Source organism: Fukomys damarensis, unplaced genomic scaffold (assembly GCF_012274545.1).
Source record: "Fukomys damarensis isolate Sample0158 unplaced genomic scaffold, DMR_v1.0_HiC HiC_scaffold_5, whole genome shotgun sequence".
NCBI classification, from domain to species: Eukaryota; Metazoa; Chordata; class Mammalia; order Rodentia; family Bathyergidae; genus Fukomys; species Fukomys damarensis.
Genome location: NW_022900917.1, coordinates 40,409,481 through 40,430,002, shown reverse-complemented (window position 1 = coordinate 40,430,002; position 20,522 = coordinate 40,409,481). Strand labels below are relative to the sequence as shown.

Genomic DNA, 20,522 nt, shown 5'->3' with positions numbered 1-20,522 from the left:
TATATAAGTATAAAATATATTATAAATATATCAAGTATATAATATGAAATATTATAAATACAATTATATTTTTCAAATAGAATATAAGCAAGTTTTATTTACAATTACAATACTGAAGCTTTTTCAGGTTTATTACTACTGGTTCTGCTACTGTTATTAGGTACTCATACTGCCTCGTTTTCTATAGGCCTGGCATCAGTAATCATATCCTGGTTATTGCGCTTGAAAAAAGTATGTGTGGGGTCTTTCCCAAGCCCTTCTATCTTAGTTACTTTTTCATTACTGGGACAAAATGCCTGACACCCACTAGTTAAAGGAAGACAGATTTATTTTAGCTCACAGTTTGAAGAGGTTTCAGTGTATAGTTCGCTGGCTACAAGACAGGATTACATGGCAGCGCAGAAGCAGTTCTAAGCAGGACAGGCAGAAAGCCAGTAGCCAGCCTCCCTTTCTCTTTTATTTTATCCAGGCTAAAAGCCTATGGAATGGTAACACCCACATCCAATGTGAGACTTCTCATTATCCACACCTAGAACTATACTAAACCGAGCAGTGGACTAATTTAGTTATCCCACATCCTTAATCTATTTTCACACACTGTAGATCCAGCCACCTCCAAATAGCCCCAGCTATGTCCACATGAGGCTTTAGGGGAACATCTAGATACAAACTTTAATACTTCCCTAGATCTTTTGAGATTATTCCTTAGAGGCTCTTGGAGGATGCATTAGATAGATTCTACACTTAATTTTATGGCTTGGAGGTCCTTGGCATATATAGGTTATACAGACCTGGTATGCAAATCTGTTAAAGGAAAGTTTGTGTCAATAATACTTCAATAAACTTTTAAACAAATTTTACTGAGATATGAATTTATTCAAATGTACATATTTAAAATAGTTCGAAATGAAATCTTCACAGTATTTGTTCTTTGAATCCACAAATAACATTTTTATTACTTTAACTTCTGTTAACAGTATTTTTTATTTTCAGTGTAAAAGTCTTGTACATATTATAATTATCCCCAAGTATTTCATTTTGGGGGAAGCTATCAGAATGGGTATTTATTTTAAATTTTGACTTGAACTGTTTATTATTGATTTGTAGAATTAATTGGCTTTTATACTGATCTTTTGTCCTATGACATTGCTAAGGTCTTTTAGTCTAGAAACTTTTTTTTGTGTAATTCTTTATGTAATCGCTGTTATGGTTTAGATCTGAAATGTCCCCTAAGAATCTTATGTGTTCAGAGGTGGGACTTCATTGGATGAGTTGGGTCACTGGGGTGTGACCTGGAAGAGGTATAGTCTTGTCCCTCTTTTCCTTTTTTCTCTGCTTTCTGGCTACCATGAATTGAGCAGCTTCCCTCTTCCATGCTACCCCACCACTCTGATTTTGCCTTGAAGCTATCTGGCTATGAATTGAACCTTCTAAAACTGTGAGCTAAAATAAACCTCCCTTTCTTTAAGTTGTGTTTATCAGGTATTTTGTTCCACCAACAGGAAAATGACTAATAAATCATATCATTTGCAAGTAAACCTTATTGTACTTATTATTGTAGCTTTTTAATGTATCTTGAAGTTATGCACTCTTTATTTTCTCTCTTTGAAAATAGACTTTATTTTTTAGAGCACTTTTAGATTCGCAACAAAATTGAGCAGAAGGAACAGAGTTCCCATCATTTCCTACCCCACACATTGCACAGGGTTCCCTACTATCAACATCCTGCACCAGATTAGTACATCTGTTAAAATACAGAGTCCACCAAGAAATGTATACACACTTCAGGAAAAGAAAAACTTGTTTAAATACTAAATTTATTGAGACATCATGAGATTACAACAAATGACCTTTAGCCTCTACAATTACAGGAGTACTCAGCGTGGTGGTCATTAGCTTCCAGATATGTGTCACATTTCTTTCCCTGAAGTGTGTACAATTTTTTGGCATACTCTAGATTAATTCACACTGACACATCATTGCCATCCAACATTCATTGTTTATGTTAGGGTTCAATGTTTGTGTTGTACATTCTATGAATTTTGACAAATACATAATGACATATATTTACTATTATAATATAAAGAATAGTTTCACTGCCCTAAAAATTCTCTGTGATCTACCTATTTATTCTTTACTCCTTGCTAACACTTGACAACCATTGATTTTTTTTTAATTTTCTCCTTAGTTTTGTCTTTCTCAGTATGTCTTATAGCCTGGACTCATACAGAATGTCACCTTTTCTGTTTGGCTTATAAGTCAGTTTCCTAATTGCTGGAAAAAATACTAGACAACCATACTTAAAGGAAGAGAGATTTATTTTCATGATTATAGCCCATGGCTTGCTAGTTCCAACACAGAAATGGCATGGCAGAGAGGCATAGCAGAGGAAAGTCATTCATGTCATGGTGATCAAGAAGCGGGGGGGGGGGGGGGGGGGGGGGGGGATGAGAGAGGGAGAGGGAGAGGGAGAGCTGGGGAGGAAGATATACCTTTCCAGGTCACCCCAGTCAGGCCCCAGTTCATAACAGCAAATCAATTATAGTGTCCCCTTTATCTAATCACCTTCCAAAAGCCCTACCTCCGAAACACGTGAGTCTTTTTGGGGACATTCTAGATTTAAGTCATAACAGCTTCTTTGCTAGTAATATGCACTTAAAGTTCCATATTTTTTCAAGGCCCAATAACTTAGTTTTACTGCTAATTCCATTGTCTGGGTATTTATCACGGTTCATTTATCTATTCATCTACTGAAAGATATCTTGGTGGCATCCAAGTTTTGACAGTTATAAAGCTAAAACTGTTATAAACATCTCTGTTTTTTTGTTTGTTTGCTTTTGATTTCGGGGTGTGTGTGTCGACATTGTCTTCAGTTATTTGGGTAAATACCAGGAGCAAAATAACTATTATAAACATGCTAACAGTATGTTTAGTTTTGCAAGAAAATGCCAAACTATTTTCTAAAGTAGCTGTATCATTTTACATTCCTACCAGTAGTGAATGAGGTTTCCTATTGCTCCTTATCCTCTGCAGCATTTGTTGTTGTCACTGTTCTTTATTTTGGTCATTCTAACAGATGTGTAGTGGTATCTTGTTTTATATCCCTGGTTACGTAAAACGTTGAGCATTTTTCTGTATGTCTGCTTCCTGTGCCTGTCTCCTTTGGTCAGATATTTGTTGGGGTCTTTAAACTACTTTTTCTTGCTGGATTGCTCCTTTTCTTATTGTTGAGTTTTTTTTTAATTGTTCAGTTTTAAGAATACTTTATGTATTTTTGATAACATTATTAGGTATATCTTTTGCAAATGTTTTCTCCCAGTCTGTGATTTGTTTTCTTACGCTTTTAACGTTCTTTTTTGGGGGGTGCTAGGATTTAAACCCAGGGCCTTATTAATGGTAGGCAAATGCTCTACAACTGAACTACATTCCCAGACTTTTTTTTTTTTTTGGTACTGGGGATCAAACTCAGGACCCTGTGCTTGTGAGTCAGGTGTGGAGCCATTGAACTAAATCATGGCCCCCAGCTCTTTATTTTTAACTCATGTGTTTCTTCATATTTAAAGTAAGTATCTTCTATTCAACATGTGGTTGGGTCTTTGTGTTTGACCCAATCTGACAATCTCTATTGGCATGTTTTAGGCCATTGATGTTTAAAGTGATTACTGAATTACTATATATTGTATTTGTTACTGATTTCTATTCATTTCTCTTGTTCTTTATTCTAATTTTTATCATCTAATTTTCCTGCCATTTTAGCTTTGGATACTTAATATAATTCTAACTTTCTTCCTTTTAAGCATACTAATTACACTTTGTTTTTCTAGTGATTACCTTAGAGTTTGCAGTACACTTACAGCTAATTTCACATTACTTTCAAAAGCAATGTACACTGCTTTGCAAGTGTTGTCAGTACATCATAGTAGCAAAATAATCCTAATTTTTCTTTCTTGCTCCTTGTATCATTGCTATTATTCATTTTACTTATACATAAGTGTGCATAAGCACATACCCTATATATCTATATTAAAGATATATACATATACCTATGCAAGCCTACATAATTAACAACATTGTTGCTATTTGGCGAAACTATTAGCTCAGTTAAGAATAAGGAAAATAAAAGTTTTATTTACTTCACTTATTCTTTTTCAAGGTCTGTTCTTTCTTTATGTAGATCCACGTATCTGATCTCTTTCATTTTTTTCTTCCTGAAGAACTTCTTTTAACATTTCTTACATGGCAGCTCTCCTTAAAACAAATTTCCTCCATGTTTATTTGAGAAAGTCTTAATTTATCCTTCACTTTGGGAGAATAAACTCATAGACACAGAGTGGTAAGTTGGTGTTTTTATTTTTTCTTTCTCAACACTTCAATTATTTCACACTGCTTTCTTCTTGCATCTTTTCTGAGGAGTGAGATGTAATTCTTACCTTTGTTAGCTCTGTGGATAGGAGTTTTTATTTATCTCTCTGTCTTCTTTCAAGACTTTTTCTTTGTCTTTGATTTTTTTCAGTTTGAGTTGATATACTAGGATTTTTTTATAATGATGCCTGTTTTCTTCAAGCTTCCTGGATCTGTGATTTAATATCCAAAATTAATATGGAAGACATTTTTGTGTTCCTTTTGTTTCCTCCTTCTTGTGTTCCCATTATGTGTGTGTTATACCTTTTGTAGTTTCCCCCCAATGATTGGATATTCTCTTCTGATTTTCAAGACTTTTTTTCTCCTCACTTTTCAGTTTTAGACGTTTTCATTGACATGTCCTCAGGTTCAGTGATTCTTTGCTTTGTTCAGGATACTAATGGGCCTATCTTTATTTCTGTTACAATGGTTTTGATCTTGGTCATTTCGTTTTGATAATTTCTCAGAGTTTTCATCTTTCTGCTTACACTGGTGTCTATTCTAAAATAGTTTCTCTTGAGGGAGGGTCTTGCAAAGAACAAAATGTTCCAGTATACGTTCTCTTCTTTTGCCACTTGAAGCCTTCATGTTTTAATTTTAGTTGTTTTAAATTCACCATGTGTAATTCCAACATTCTTGTCACATCTGAATCTGACTTACTGTATGTTTTCAGACTGTGTTTTGAAGTATGTCTTGTAAGTTTTGGTTGAAAGCTGGGTAAACAGGTTATTAGTATTCATAAGATGTGGTGGTGGGGATATTTTTAGTTCTGTGATTAGGCTTCTGGGTTTACTAAGACTATACACCGGTCTGTGGACTCCCCAAATCCTCTAACCACCACCGCTTAGGTAGAATGGGATGCCAGGAGAGAGGGTTGGAATTGGTGTTCTTTCCCCCAGGTTGATTAGGCTCTGTTAAAATAGTTTCTCTTGAGGGCAGGTCTTGCTAAGAACAGAATGCATATTTTTAAATGGGTTCTTTTCCTCTCCTTCTGGGAGCTTGATGGGATTTTTCTGTGATTTTCACTTTGAGAATCTGATAGAGCTTCAGGAGGTAAAATTAAAAAAGTGTGGAAAGAATACTTAAAATCTATTCTTATCAAATTTCAAATATACAGTAATTACAGTTAATCATGGCCAGAGCCAGGTGTGGTGGTGCACGCCTATAATTCCAGCACTTGGGAGGCTGAGGCAGGAGGATCTCTGGGTATCTGAGGCCAGCCTGAACTACAAAAGGAGGTTTTGCCTCAGAAAACCCCAAACCAAAACCAAAAACCAGAACCAAAGAATTAACAATTCACCGTGGCCACCATGCTGTAATGAGGTCTCCAGAATTTGTACCCTTTGATTAACATCTTTGCATTTCCCCCACCCATGACCCCTGTTATTGTCTTTCTGTTTCTTTAAGTTCTACTTTTTCAGATTCCATATATAAATGAGATCAATCTTTTTGTATCTGGCTTGTTCTGCTTAACATGTAGCCTCCAGGTTCATTCACATATTCTATGTCCCCTCCCCTCCCCTCCCTTCCCCTCACTTCTCCTCTCCTCTCTTCTCCTCCTTTTTCCCCCTTCCCTTCCCCAGTTTTTCTTTCTGGTCTGCACACATGTGCGCGTGCATACACACAGAACAGCAATTATGGGGGCCAGGATGTAGCCCAGTGTTTCCGCTACCTGCTTCACAAGCACAAAGTCCTGAGTTCATCCCCGGTATCCAAAAAACAAACAAACAAAAAGCAGAACAGCAATTATGTGTACTGGTCAGAATTAATAAGTTGTCTCTTGGTATGCATGGGGAATTGGTTTCAAGACTCCCTGCAGACACTGAAATCTATAGATGTTCAAATCTCTTATATAAGATGGAATAGTCTTTACATATTACCTGTACATATCTTTCTGTATACTTTAAGTCATCTCCAGAGTATTGTAATACCTAATAAAATGTAAATGCTATGTAAACAGTGTTATTCTGTTTTGTATATAATATAAAATATTGACCACAATTTAAATGTCTATTAATAAAGTTTATGATATATGCCTGAAATGACAACTGCAAAGCTGTTATAAAGAATGATAAAGTGCTTTATGTACTAGAATAAAAAGATATTCAAAAATTGTATTTTTAAGAGTAAAAACATGGTGCAAACAGCATGTATAGTTTGCTGTAATCTCTGTAAAGAAAGATGGTGGAGGGGCTGGTGATTTAGCTCAGGGGTTCTGCTGACTGCCTCACAAGCACAAGGACCCAAGTTAGATCCCCGGTACAAAAAAAAAAAAAAGATGGTGGAAAGCAAGTTGTACTTGCTTGTCTAATAATAATAAATTGTAGTCATGAAGGAGCATGAAGCCTTAGTAGTTAGATCATTGGAGTAGCATGGAGTTTTTTTTTCACTGTATGAGTTTTTGTGTATTTCGATTTTTTTTATCACTTGAATGTTTTGCCTATGTAAATAATTTAAAAAATTAAATTAGGTTGGCTATTAGTAAAGATGTTAGCCAGAAAAGACACCTGGCCTTTTCTTTTTCCTTTTTCTTTCTTTTTTTTTTCTTTGTATTTTCTTAGTCTAGGAAGTGGCAGAATACTGACAAATAAGAAGGAAGCAAAAATGTTTACAGTTCACAATAGGCCAATTATCCAAAGGTTTGTCTAGGCTAAGTTAAGTACTGAAAACTTGAGATTTGCTGGATTGTGAATTAATTTCTCCAAGGAATAGATACTGAATTTGAGTTGGTAGATAAAAGACAAGAAATGTCAACCTGAGTTGTGTATTAGGTATGTGTGCTTATTGCTATTAAGTAGGCTATTACTGCTCTGGGCTCTGTGGAGTCAAATGTTTCAATTTCTTGAATGTAAATTAGATGTCACTTTTGCTTTTCTGTTTTAGGTATGATTTGTGATAAAACCTTTCTTTTCCAAAGGACACTTTTCCCTTCACAGATATGTGAAAGGCATTTGAATTATTTCAAATATGGAAGTTCCAGTATTTTTGCTTCTTTTAAATACATAATAAAAATAGTTTAAATTGTATAAAAGAAAAAATAATGGGAGATGAGATTTCCTCTTCCCATAGATCCACAAGTCTTTCTATACAGTTTCTAAAATGGTAACTAGGTAGTTAAGAGGAAGATTAAGTTGAACCTCCTTTCTTATTTTTTAACTTAAAAGTTTTTAGAGAGATCATCTAGAAGTGTTCAAATTACTTAAGGTACAATATTTAGGATCTGTGTCCTTTACTTCAATCTCCAAGTATTTGAGGGATTTCTAGATATTTTATTGTTTATCTCTCATTTAATTGTTAGTAGGAGATATATTTTGCATGATTACAGTCTTTTTATGTTCATTAACAATTATTTTTATTGCCCCACTTATAGCCTTGGTGAACATTCTATGTGCACTTGAAAAGGATTTGTAATGTTCAGTTGTTATAGTAATGTTCTATAACTGTCAGTTAGATTTGTTAGGCTGATAGTGTTACCCAAATCTATATATTTTCTGACTTTTTTTTTGAGGTCTGCTATCTCTTTCAGTTACTTGAGGTAGGTGTTACATGCTTCAGCTAATTCTGGGGATTTGTGTTTTTCTCTTTTTGCTTTCAACAGTTTTTGCTGCCTATAATCTTAAAGCTACATTATTATGTATTTACAGATTTAGAAGTGTTATTTCTCTTTGATGAGTTGATTTTTATACTACTGTGATTCCATCCTCCTTTATCTCTGTAATATTTCTTGATTTGAGGTCCGTTTTATCTAAGATATTAATATGACTATAAAAACTGTTTTGTGTTTTCCTTTTAACTGATTGTGTGTTTGTGTTTAAGGAAAGTCTTTTGCTAATCATTGCTTTTGTTGTTTTTTTGAGACAGGGTCTCGCTATGTAGTTTAGGCTGGCCTTAAACTTACTATGTTGCCCAGGCTGGCCTTGTACTCACAGTGATCCTCCTACATTAATTAGCCTCCTGAGTGCTGGGATTAACAGGTGTGCGCTACCATGCTGGGCGATAATCATTGCTTTTTAAATCCAGTTTGACAATTTTTTCATTGGGATGTTTAATCCATTTATGTTCAGTATAATTATTTGTATGGTTTTCTTTGGCTAATGTTATTTCCAGTGAGAGTGTCAGCCAGCATTCTCATTGTTTCTCTGTGTCAAGCATGTGTTTCTTTTCTTTCAAAAAATTTCTCTGTATATTTGATTTTCAGCAATTTAAGAATGAGGCACCTGTGTATGATTTTGCTTATGTTGTTTCTGCTTTAGTTTGTTGAACTTTTCAGATCTGTCTTTTGCTGTTTTTGATCAAATGTGGAAAATATTTTTTTTCACCAATGGTTTGTCAGCTACATTTTTCCTGTTCCATTCTTTTTCTTTTAGAACTTTAATTATACATGTTTTTGAAGTTCTCTTAATCCTCTCCCCCATTTTTCCCTCTGTGCTTTAGTTTGATAATATCTGTAGTCTGATGAGGCTACTACAATAAACTACTGTAGATTAGATGGCTTTTAAACAACATAGATTTATTTGTCATAGTTCTGAAGGCTAGAAAGTTTAAGAGGCAAGGTGATGGCAGATTAAGTAAAGTGAAGACTTTTTCTTGGGTGATTCCTTCTAGTTTGTCCTCATGTGGTGTGAGGGCAAGTCACTCTGGAGCCTCATTTATAAAGTTACTAATCCCTTCCATCAGGTTATCTTACCCCCTCTCTCCAGAAACCATCACAGTGGGATTAGTTTTCAGCATATGAACTGGAGGGGGATCAATATTCAGTCCATAGTAACTGTCTTCAAGTTCTCTGATCCTTTCTTTTGTTGTTTCTATTTTGCTCTTTTATCCCATAAATTTTTATTTATGTATAGTATTTCTCAGTTATAAGATTTCCATTTGACTTTATTCTAGTTTCATATCTTTCTTAAAAATTTCTAATCCTTTACCTCTTATATATTTTTCCTTGTAGATTTTTTAATTGGTACACTTTAGATGTACATAGTGATAACATTCATCATAGGGAATTTGTGCCTGTACATGATATATCTTGCTGCTTCTTTTTTCTCCTATTCCCCTCCCCTTCCTTCAACCCCTGTTCCTCTCCTTATTTACAAAAGCTTTGTTTCCATTTTTTTCTCCCATTCTTTCTTTTTATTGTCCCTCCCTTCCTTTCCCCCCTCCTTTCCATGTTTCCCTTTTCATTTTAACATTTTCTTCCAATTTTCAATATCTATTGTACATTTTGGACTTATTTATACTTTTGGTCTCTCACACCAGAGAAACTGTAGTATGTTTGGTTTATTTCACTTATGAGTATAGTCTTGAGGTACATCCATTCAGCTAGAAATACCTTGAGTTTATTCTTCTTTATGGAGAGTAGTACTCTATTGTATATAAAAAAAACCCCTACATATTCTTTATCCATTCATCTGTTGATGGGCATTTGGGCTGTTTCCAAGATTTAGCTATTATAAACTGTTCTGCTATAAACATGGGCATGTATATATGCATATATTGCTGTGTATAATGCTTTTAATTCTTTCATGAATATATGAAGAAGGGGAATAGCTAAGTTGAATGGAACTTCTAGTTTTAGTTTTTTGAGGAATCTCCACACTAATTTCCACAGTGGTTGCATCAGTCTACATTCCCACCAACAGTGGAGAAGGGTTCCTTTTTCCCCTGAGCCCTGTCAGCATTAGTTACTGGTTGATTTCTTGATAACAGCCATTCCTTTTTTTTTCCTTTTATTGAGTTTATTGGTACATTTAAGGTATACAGTACAATTACATTCATTATTGGGATCGTGTACCTTTACATGACAGGTCTTGGTTCTCATTTTTTTCCCCTTGTCCCTGCCCTCCCTTCACCCCCTCCTCCCCTTCCCATTTACAAACACTTTATTTCATTTTGTCATATTTTTTTCTTTTCCCTTATTACCTTTTCCCTACCCTTCCCACTTTCCCTACACCTTTAGCCCTTTTTGTATGTTGAACTGTCCTTGCATCCTTGAGATTAACCTAACTTGGCCATGGTGTATAACTTTCTTGATGATTTGCTTTATTCTTTTTGCCAGTATCTTACTGAGGATTTTTGCAGTTCTTTTCATTAGGGAGATTGACCTGTAGTTCTCTTTTTCCTTCTCTCCTTTGGGTATCAGGGTAATGCTTGCTTCCAGGAATAAATTTGGGAGTATTTCTTCCCTTTAAATTTCATTAGAGAGTTTGAGAAGCAGTGGCATTAAGTCTTCTCTAAATTTCGTGTAGAATTCAGTAGTGAATCCATCAGGGGCCTGGGCCTTTCCTTGTTGGTTGGCAGGTTTTTAATTACATCTTCAATTTCATCGACTGATATTTGTTCATTTAGAATTTTTATATCTTCTTGCTTCAGCTTTGGTGATTTATATATATGTAGGAATCTTTCCATTTCTTCTGTGTTTTACATCTTATTAGAATACAGGTTATCAAAGTAGTTATTGATGATCTTCTGGGTTTCTGTAGGATCCATCGTGATTTCACTCTTTTCATTCCTAATTGCATGGATTTGAGTCTTTTCTTTCCTTTTTATTTGATAAGGCTGGCTAAGTGTTTGTCAATTTCATTTAATCTTTCAAAGAACCAACTCTTTTGAGTCATTGATTCTTTGTATTGTTTTCTTAGTCTCCATCACATTAATTTCTACTCTGACTTTATAATTTCCTGTCTTGTACAAGCTTTGGAGTGGACTTGCTCTTCTTTTTCTAGAAGCTTGAAGTTCAACATTTGGTTGTTTATTGGAGCTCACTCTGTTTTCCTGATATAGGAATTCACTGTATAAATTTCCCTCATAGGACTGCTTTCAGTGTGTCACATAAGTTCTGGTATGTTGTATTGGCATTGTTGTGTATTTGCAGAAACTGTCTAGTTTCCTCTGTGACTCCTTGGTTGTTCAAGTTTTAAAATTTTCATGTGTTTATGAAGTTTTTGTGGTTTATTTTGCCAATTATTTCCAGTTTCACTGCACTATGGTCTGATGATATGCATGGAACAATTTCATTTCCTTTGCATTTGCTTAAGCATGTTCTATGAGCTGTTACATAGTCTATTTTGGAGACATCCCATGTGCACCTGAGAAGAATGTGTATTCTGATGTTGTAGGGTGGTGAACTCTGTAGACATCTACTAAGTCTATTTGTTCAAAACTTTGGCTCAGTTCTGATTTTTTATCTTTGATTTTTTGTCTACTTGATTTGTGTATCTATGACAGTGGGATATTGAGGTTCCCTGTTACAACTGTATGAGTGTTTATTTGATTTTTCATCGTCATTAATATTTGTTTTATATAGTTGGGTATGCTGGTGTTTGGTGAATATATGTTTATGATTGTTATCTCTTTCTCTTGGATTGTTCTCTTTACAAGAATATAGTGACCTTCTTTGTCTCTCAATCAGTCTTGGCTTGAAATCTACATTGTCTGAAAATAGAATAGCTACCCCTTCTTTTTGCTGTCACATGAAGTATTGTTTTCCATTCTTTTATTTTCAGTCTGTGAATTTCTTTTTGAATTAAATGTGGTTTTTGTATGCAGCATATTGTTGGATCTTTCTTCTTGATCCATTCTGCCATCCTGTTTCTTTTAGTTGGTAAATTGAGACCATTTACATTGATGGTTATAACTGATATGTACTGACTTATCTTTGTCATGTTATTGGCTCCTTCATACCCCCCCCCGTTTAATTACTTGCCTTGCCTGGCAGATTCATTCTGGTGGGGTTCATGGAGTCAATAGTTCGCATTATCTCTTTCTAAAATGTCCTTCAGAACATTTTGGAGTGCTAGTTTGGTGGTCATGAATTTATTCTTTGTCATGGAAATATCTTATTGTTTCATCAATTTTGAAAGGTAGTTTTGCAACGTACATCAATTGGGGATGGGGGTTGTTTTCTTTTAGGGCTTGAAATACTTTACTCCAAACTCTCCTTGGCTTGAGGGTTTGTGTTAAAAAAGTCTGCTGTGATTCTGATTGGCTTTCCTTTATAGGTGATTTCTTTCTTTTCTTTAACTGCTTTTAATATTCTCTTTTTGTGTTGAATTTCTGAAATCTTGACTATTATATGCTGTGGTGTAGTTTTTTTCTTGATAATGAATAATTGGTGTTCTGTATCACTTTTTGGTATGTCAAATTCTTTTTTCATGCTTGGGAAAATTTCTGCTAACTGAGTGGACAGATTTTTTTTTTAATGTCTTTTGCACTATCTTCTGTTTTTTCATTGACTCCATTCAGTCTTATGTTAATCTTCTTTGCATTATCTAGCACTTGTTGGATTGATTTTTTTTGTTGTCCCCTGCTAATTTTTAAGAAACCTTTCTTTTCGTGATCACTAACTGCAATCCTGTCTTCTGTATATGATATTCTGTCCTCACATTGGCTCATTCTGCTGTGTGTACTTTCAATGGAAATTTTAATCTTCTGGATATCAATTTGAATGTTTCATGGATTCTATTGCTTTCCTATGTTGGACATTCATGGTTTTCATCATTTTCCTAAGCTCCTTTTTTTTTGTTCTTTTTGACCAGGATTGAACTTGGGACCTTGTACTTGCGAAGTAGGTGGCAGAACAACTGAGCTAAATCTCTGGCCTCTGAGCTAAATTCCCAGCCCACCTCAATTTTTAATTTATCTGTATCTGCTCTGGAGTTTCTGCTCTGTGATTCCCTCTTTTCTGGGATCTTCCTTTAAATTTTAACCTCTTTGGAAGACCAAGACTTAGTCTTTTGACTCGTTGGGCCAAAAGATCATGACTCACTGCTTGAGCTGTGTCTGTTTTCTGCTCTTTGGACTGTGGAGTGCCTTAAGAGTAAAAGTAAGATAAACATATGTCTCTTGCAGTGTAGTTCCTTTCTTTCAAGGGTTAAATGCCCTCAAATTTCTTCTTATTTTTGGGTGGTCCTCTGTGCTTTTGTTTGTAAAGAAATTTTTGTCCACAATTTATCATTGTTACTAGCAGGAGAGTTTGCCTGATAGAAGGTGATTCATCATTCATCATTCATCAAAAGCTGAGACCATTTTATTGCAAATACAAGAATAGGTAGAAATAGCTAGGCATGGTGGCAGATGCTTTTAGTACCAGCATCCAGGAGGCTTAAACAGCAGTATTTCTGTGAGTTCAAGGCCAGTGTGGGTACATAGTGAGTTTAATACCAGCCTGAAATATAATACCAAGACTCTGTCTCAAAAACAAATGTAGAGACAAACTGTGCTATGCAAGCACTCTCTACCCCTCTCTACTGGTTTATTCACCATTTGTCCCATAAAATTGAAACAGTGTTCTGTTGGTTAAAAAGTTATATTCATACTCTCTTTCTCATGAAATTAGCCTCAGATAAGCAGAACTTTGTAAGATTTGCCATTGATTTCTACAGTATTTGTAAAAAAAAATCTCTGAAGTTACCAGAAGTGTGAATGTACACATTCCTGAACAGCCCCATCTGTTTTTTTTAAAATTGAGTTTATTGGTGCATTTTAGGTATACAGTACAATTACATTCATTATTGGGATCTTGTACATTTACATGACAGGTCTTGGTTCTCATTTTTTCACCTTGTCCCTGCCCCCATCTGATTTTTAACAGGCACTCACATAGCATTTAACGTGACAAGTACAGGTTTAAGAATTTTATATATATTAGCTCATTTAATAATCACATCGGCCCAGTGAGGCCAGGTATAATGATTAGCTTTATTTTCCAGATGTAGAAACTTGAAGCACAGAGAGATTAAGGTAGGAGGTAAATGATGGAGCCAGGATTTGAACACGGGCATTCTGGCATAATTACAGAGTACACTCTTTTATTGGTTGATAGATTGAGATGGAATCTCATGGTGTTGTCTAGGCTAGTCTCAAACTTCTAGTCTCAACTGATCCTCTCACCTCAGCCTCCCAAGCTAGCTAGAACTATAGGTGTACACCATCATGCCCTGCTGAGTCTGAACTCTTTAACTACTGTTTCTGTTTCCTCTTCCAGTCTGCTGTCTGTACTAATTACCCTGTCATGTACTGTTAATATATGTTAGTTGCCTTGTTGTGGCTCCCTTAACATTCTGACTCCATTCAAAATGTTTACCTTTCATGGCCATTTTGACTTTGAGGAAGAGCCAGAAGACAGATCTAGTGAATCAGATGAATGAGAACACACTGTCATTTTTCTTTTACAAGCATGCCTTTCTCTTGAATGCCACTTGGCAAATGCCACTTGGCAGCACTATATTTTTGATCATACCCTAGAAAGGTACCTATGAAGGAAGACTTCCAGAAATGTTTCAGAAAGTGGCAAGAATGATAGCATAAGAGTGTTTGAATTGAGGGGAAATATTTTAAGAGTTAATTGCAATATTTTAGTATTACATATATGTTATATATATATATGTTAATTTTTAAGGCAAGTAAATATTAGTATAATATATTTTTAAATTTAAATATTTACTGTACCCTTTGGTCATCCATTGTATATTTCAGAAAGCTAGAAAAAAGGATTTTTCATCATTAAGAAAGTATGAATGTTTGAGGAGATACATGTACTTAACCTGATTTAAGTATTATACAATGTATACATGTATTGAAGCATCCATAATATCCCATAAATATGCATAATTTTCCTTTTATGTATCAGTTAAATTTATAAAAATATATGACTGAAGATAAATGTTCATGTTTATTTTATAGGTATTGGTTTGCCTTGAAAAGAGGTTACCATGTTGCTTTCAAATATGGTGACAAAACTAATGACTTAATGGAGGAACAAATTGATCCACATAAAGAAGTTATAGATGCAGTGACTGATTTGAGCATGCTCAGACTCTTCGAGACTTACTTGGAAGGCTGCCCACAACTTATTATTCAGCTCTACATCTTTTTGGAGCATGGTCAAGCAAATTTTAATCAGTGTAAGTCTTTATACTCTTTGTTAGATGGATGCCATATGTCAATTTTATAACTGTCAGGTGGGTTTTAGAATTTTAAAAAATTTTATATTTAAACAATTTAAATTTTTATTAGTGCATTGTTATAATTTGTGTCTAGATGTCCTCCTCAAGCCTCATGTAATTCGTGGGACTTTTTCAGACATGGATGAATCTAGAGTGTGTGATTAAGGGTGTGTGATTAGTAAATCAGTCCACTGATTGGTTTGGCACTGCCTTAATCCCAGTAGCCTAGTTAGACTATGAAAGGGAAAGAAGAAAATTTGCCAAGGTCTCTTGCTTGCTTTGCTACCTTTTGCCCACCAGGAATTGTTTCTCCTTTGTGATGCTTGTCTGCCATGCTACCCTGCTTTGGAGCCAGCTGATTATGTATTGAAATCGCTACAAGCTGAGCTAAATAAACCTTTCCTCTGTTAACTTTGGGTGTTGGATATTTTGTCCCAGCAACGAGAGAAAAGTAACTAAAACATACATATTTACAGTCCATAATGATTATATTTACTGTGGGAATTTGCACATGTGCATAACACATCTCAATTCTTAGGCTTTAGAATTTTTCAATTCTTTGAAAAAAGAACTACTTTTTGAAAGGAAAACTTGGTAACATGGTTCAGATATCAAATGTACTTTCTGAAATCCATTACTTTATGTAATCAATATGCAGTAATAATAAAAGTCTTCATGCACAAAACAAAAGATATATTATTTCTTCTTCTTTTCTTTCACTTCCTTTCTTCCTCTGCTCAGAAAGGAAACTATGACTATCAGTTATTTTATGATCCTTTCAGAAAACTAAAAAAGCATATATCCTTTTATCTTTAATACAATTAGTAACAAAGATTAAAACATTTTGCATGTAACAGTGTATCTTGGAGAACTAGCTATATCATTACAGAAATTATTCCTTCATTTTATTTTTCTGCAGAGTATTACAAATTATAGATATACTATAATTTATTTAATAAGTGGTCTATGTTAATTTAGGCTGTTTCTAATATTTTACTATTAAATGCTGGGATGAATAATCTTATGCATCTCTATGTGATAGTTCTGTCCCCATTCTTATAATTTTTTTCCTCAAACATGAGGCAAATTAGTTAAAAATAGCAAGAAGTGAGAAATGACTCAGTTGTTTAACAACAGAGGAATTGATAAATGTATTTTTGTAGACTGGTAGAATGAAACATTATGTAGTCATTAGAAAAAGTGTTTATAAAGAAGTTTTAATGACATGAAAAGCAATTACAAAATTTAGGCAAAAAGTGGTTAGTTTGCAAAATTTTCTATCAACATACTTTTAAAACTACAGAGAAATTACTATAATGAAACATGTCTAGAAGAAAATAATACAAAATGTTAAATATGGCTGCTTTCTAGGTAGTGACATTTTAAATATTTTTTCATCTTTATGCTGTTTTAGGCATCCAGATTTTCTTCATTAAATAATGTACTATCTGATAGTCCATAAAAACTTATTCAGAATATAAAAATAAATCAGGTTATGTATAGAAGTCCTTCAGAATATTGAACATTTTATCTCAGTTCCTTCTGAAATCACACTAAAAGGAAGATAAAATAAAGATCAATTGAAAGGCAAAAACTTGCATACTTAGTAATATCTGTAAGTGTTTATATGATGGAAAGCAGATAGAGAGCAATTTATTTGAATTAACCCTTCCATGGAAAGGCTAATTATTTTCATCAAGATTTCCCCTGAAAATATTTAATGCTAATGGATAAAATATTTTAAGAAGTCTTCCTAAAATGTAAAATATCTGATATAACAGACCAAGATATGTATGAAAGTGAGAATGCTGCATAGTTAAGTAAGACTCTGAAGATATATACTCTGAGGGCTTCTACTGAAACTTACAAATATGGAATTCAGTTTTCATAGTATTGGAGACAGAAAGCAAAATTGAGGGTCCTCATAATGAGTGATATCTCTCTGGTAGTAACCTCTGATCTATAAACCTGAGACTGTAAAAGCCCTCCTTATTAGAATAAGAGAATGTCTTAGGTATTTTTTTCTCATTGCTGAGACAAAACACCCAATACTCATGGGCCTGGAATGGCGGTACATGCTTGTAATCCCAGAACTTGGGATGGGGGTGGGGGCAGAAGGATTGCTGTGAGTTTGAGGCCAGCCTGCACTACATAATAAGACCCTATCTCAAAAAAACAAAACAAAACAAAACAAAAAAAAAAACACCTGATACCGAAAGTTAAAAGGGGAAAGTTTTATTTCAGCTTGCAATGTGTAGAGATTTTAGACCATTGTTAGTGGTGCCAAGGCAGGGTGTAATGGCAAAGGGTCATGACAGAGGTGAAACAGTTCATGGTATGGCAAGCAGGAAGCAACAAGCAGCAAGAGCAGCAGAAGCAGTCTGCTCCTCCCTTTTATCCCTTTTAGGCTACTCACTTTTCAGTGGTGCCACCCAAACCCAGGATCCATACCCAGAATTATGGTAAACAAATCAGTGGATTTAGTAATCACACAAATGTAATCCTAGCATCATAACTCCTAGATCCAGCCACCTCCGAAGCTCCATCTATGACTTCATGAGTCTTTGATGGTGGTGGTGGTATGAATCTAGATACAAGCCATAAAAGCTCAGTTTCTGTTTTCAAGAGATTGCACTGCAAGGAATATTGCCTCAAGGCTTGATACAGCAGGAAAAAATATCCCTGAGAAATTTTAACAATAAGATTTGCAACCAAAATTCACATCAGTTGGCTAGCTGAAGGAACTAAAATAACCCCAGAAGTAACAGCCAAGCTGTGATATGTTTAAAATAGTCTTAGACCAGTGGAAATGAATCTTTGCATGTGTGCTGCAGCTGGCTGTTTGTTATCACTGAAAGATCTAAAAGATTCACCATCATTGTCCTAGAGTGTTAGTGCCCATTGGTATCAGGAAGAGACAAGAATAAATTTTCCCTGAAGAAATTCCCCTTCTCTTATGTCTAAACAATTTTGTGAATAGGTTTCAAAGCAGAATGAATTGTTAAAAAGTTTGTATCACTAAAAGAAAGTCTCATGAGTAAGAGTCAGCAGAAATAGAAAAGACTTCAGGTTTTAGAAATTAGCAGATATTAAGTATAAAACAAGTATCCTTTTTGTTTAAAGAAATAAATAATGTGGAAAATATGGGACAGGAAACTATAATGATGATTTTATTTTTGAAAAAGAAGTGGAATTTATGGGAATTAAAAAGATCTAAGAATTGAAATTAAAAACTCAGCAGATTAGACACAATTAAATATACAGTGAATCAGTACTGGGTAAGAAATTATTTGGATTGAATATGGAAATATGAAATAGATATTAAGAGACAAAGAAGATGAGAAGGACTGTTGTATCTGAGCAGAGTCCCCAAAGGAAACAAGAATGGAGCAGAGGCAATATTTGAAAAGTTAATGGTGAAAAAATTTCAGAACCATGGAGACTCTTATCCACAGATTCAAGAGGGAATTATTTCATAAGCACCCCAAAATAGAAAGAAAGCTATACCACAACCTAACAACATTAAATGAAATTCCAAAGTATGTACTTTAGACAGAACAGAAGTGTCCTGAGGTAAAAGAAGGAGTAAAAAGCAAAGAAAGTAGTAAATTTCTTGGTGAATCGAAATTGACTTCATAAAATGAAAAAAATGGTTATGGTTAGGAAATGACAAAGATGAGATGAAAAGGTGCCTAGTGTGTGTTTGTGAGAGGGTGAGTTCACAGATAAAATGTATGTAGTATAAAATAATTTAATTTTGCGTTTACTATTCCTATAACAATATCTTTTATTTTTGTTTTGCAGATGCAGCCATCATGATTTCTTGCTGTGCTATTTCTTGGTCAACTGTTGATTTTCAAATAGCTTTAAGAAAATCCTTGCCTGAAAAAAATCTCCTAAATGGATCCTGTTCCAAAGTTACATATCTCTTTTACAAGTTGCATACATTATTATCTTGGATGCTGAGTATTGTACTTTTATTGTTCATAAATGTTAAGATAGCTTTATTTCTGTTGTTTTTTCTTTGGTTGATAGGCTTAATATGGGCATTTAAAAAGCAAACCCAATTTTGTAATTCCAAAAGTATGGAATTTTTATATAGGATTATTGTTGGATTTATTCTGACCTTTACATTTTTTAATATTAAGGGACAGAATACCAGATGTCCAATGTTTTGTTATTATTTTGTAAGGGTATTGACCACATTAGGAACATTGATTGTTTTCTGGGTTTACCCATTTTCTATTTTTAATGCAGACTACTTTTTACCTATCAGTGTCACTATAATTCTTTCTCTTCTCTTTGGAATTATTTTTCTTACTGTTTATTATGGGATTTTTCACCCAAATAGAGGTAAAGAAACAGAATGTGATGAAATAGATGGAAAACCAGTTCAAAAATATTGTAGAATGAGATATTTCATTGGTTTGTAAAGAAAGTGTATGTTTTATGTGTGTGTTCTCTATTATTTTTGCCACCTTTAATGTCCATTCTGGTACTTTAATTCTGAACGTAATGATGTTTTATTATTTAAATTAACTTTTAGTTTGTTACATTTTCAGTCCTCTCTTGTGGCTTTGAAGATTTTAAGCACTAAGATATTTGCTTACTGTCTTGGCCTGAACTGGGAGAAATGATGTGGTTCCCATAAAGGCTGGCATTGAGGTTCCCTCTAACTGTATTGTTCCTAAAATTCCTGTACCTCTTGTAGAGAACTGTAAAGGTCAGAATACTTCATTTTCCTTTTATTTATTGTCTTGATTCAGTGTATGAGTATTGAGTAGGGAGAAAATTGAGTAGAGGAAAAGGGAGCAGCAGAGGGACAGGAAAAGAAAACGGATTCTTATGAGTATTACTATGCTCTTTTCCATGAATTCCCCAATTCAAAAAATACAGAAGAGTATTGTCATGCATTTGAGAAGATTCAAAATTTTATGATTTACTTACTATAGTGCTTTTCTGGAATAAAATTTATCAAAATTTTATGCTTGATATAATTTTCATTAATTCTATTGATGCTAAAATAGTTTTAACCAAATTATATCGTATTTGTATTGTTTTAAAAATTATAAAAACAAGGGTTGGGGATTTAGCTCAGTGGTTTGGTGGCCTGCCTTGCAAGTGCAAGGTACTGGTACGTTCAATCCCCGGTACCAAAAAAAAAAAAAAAAAAAAAAAAAA

General features: G+C 34.3%; 1 protein-coding gene across 5 annotated transcripts in view; it reads left to right on the top strand.

Moving 5' to 3' along the window:
* The window catches only part of Xkr9 (XK related 9), a 33,329-nt gene extending 13,518 nt beyond the window's left edge, over window positions 1–19,811 (top strand). For all 5 annotated transcript variants that reach the window (XM_010609010.1, XM_010609009.1, XM_010609008.1 and 2 more), the window contains 2 exons: window positions 15,079–15,299; window positions 19,146–19,811. In XM_010609010.1, the coding sequence (XP_010607312.1) occupies window positions 15,079–15,299; window positions 19,146–19,774 (850 nt within the window). In that variant the 3' untranslated portion in view covers window positions 19,775–19,811. The remainder of the gene's footprint in view (window positions 1–15,078; window positions 15,300–19,145) is intronic.
* The last annotated feature ends 711 nt before the right edge of the window (window positions 19,812–20,522 follow it).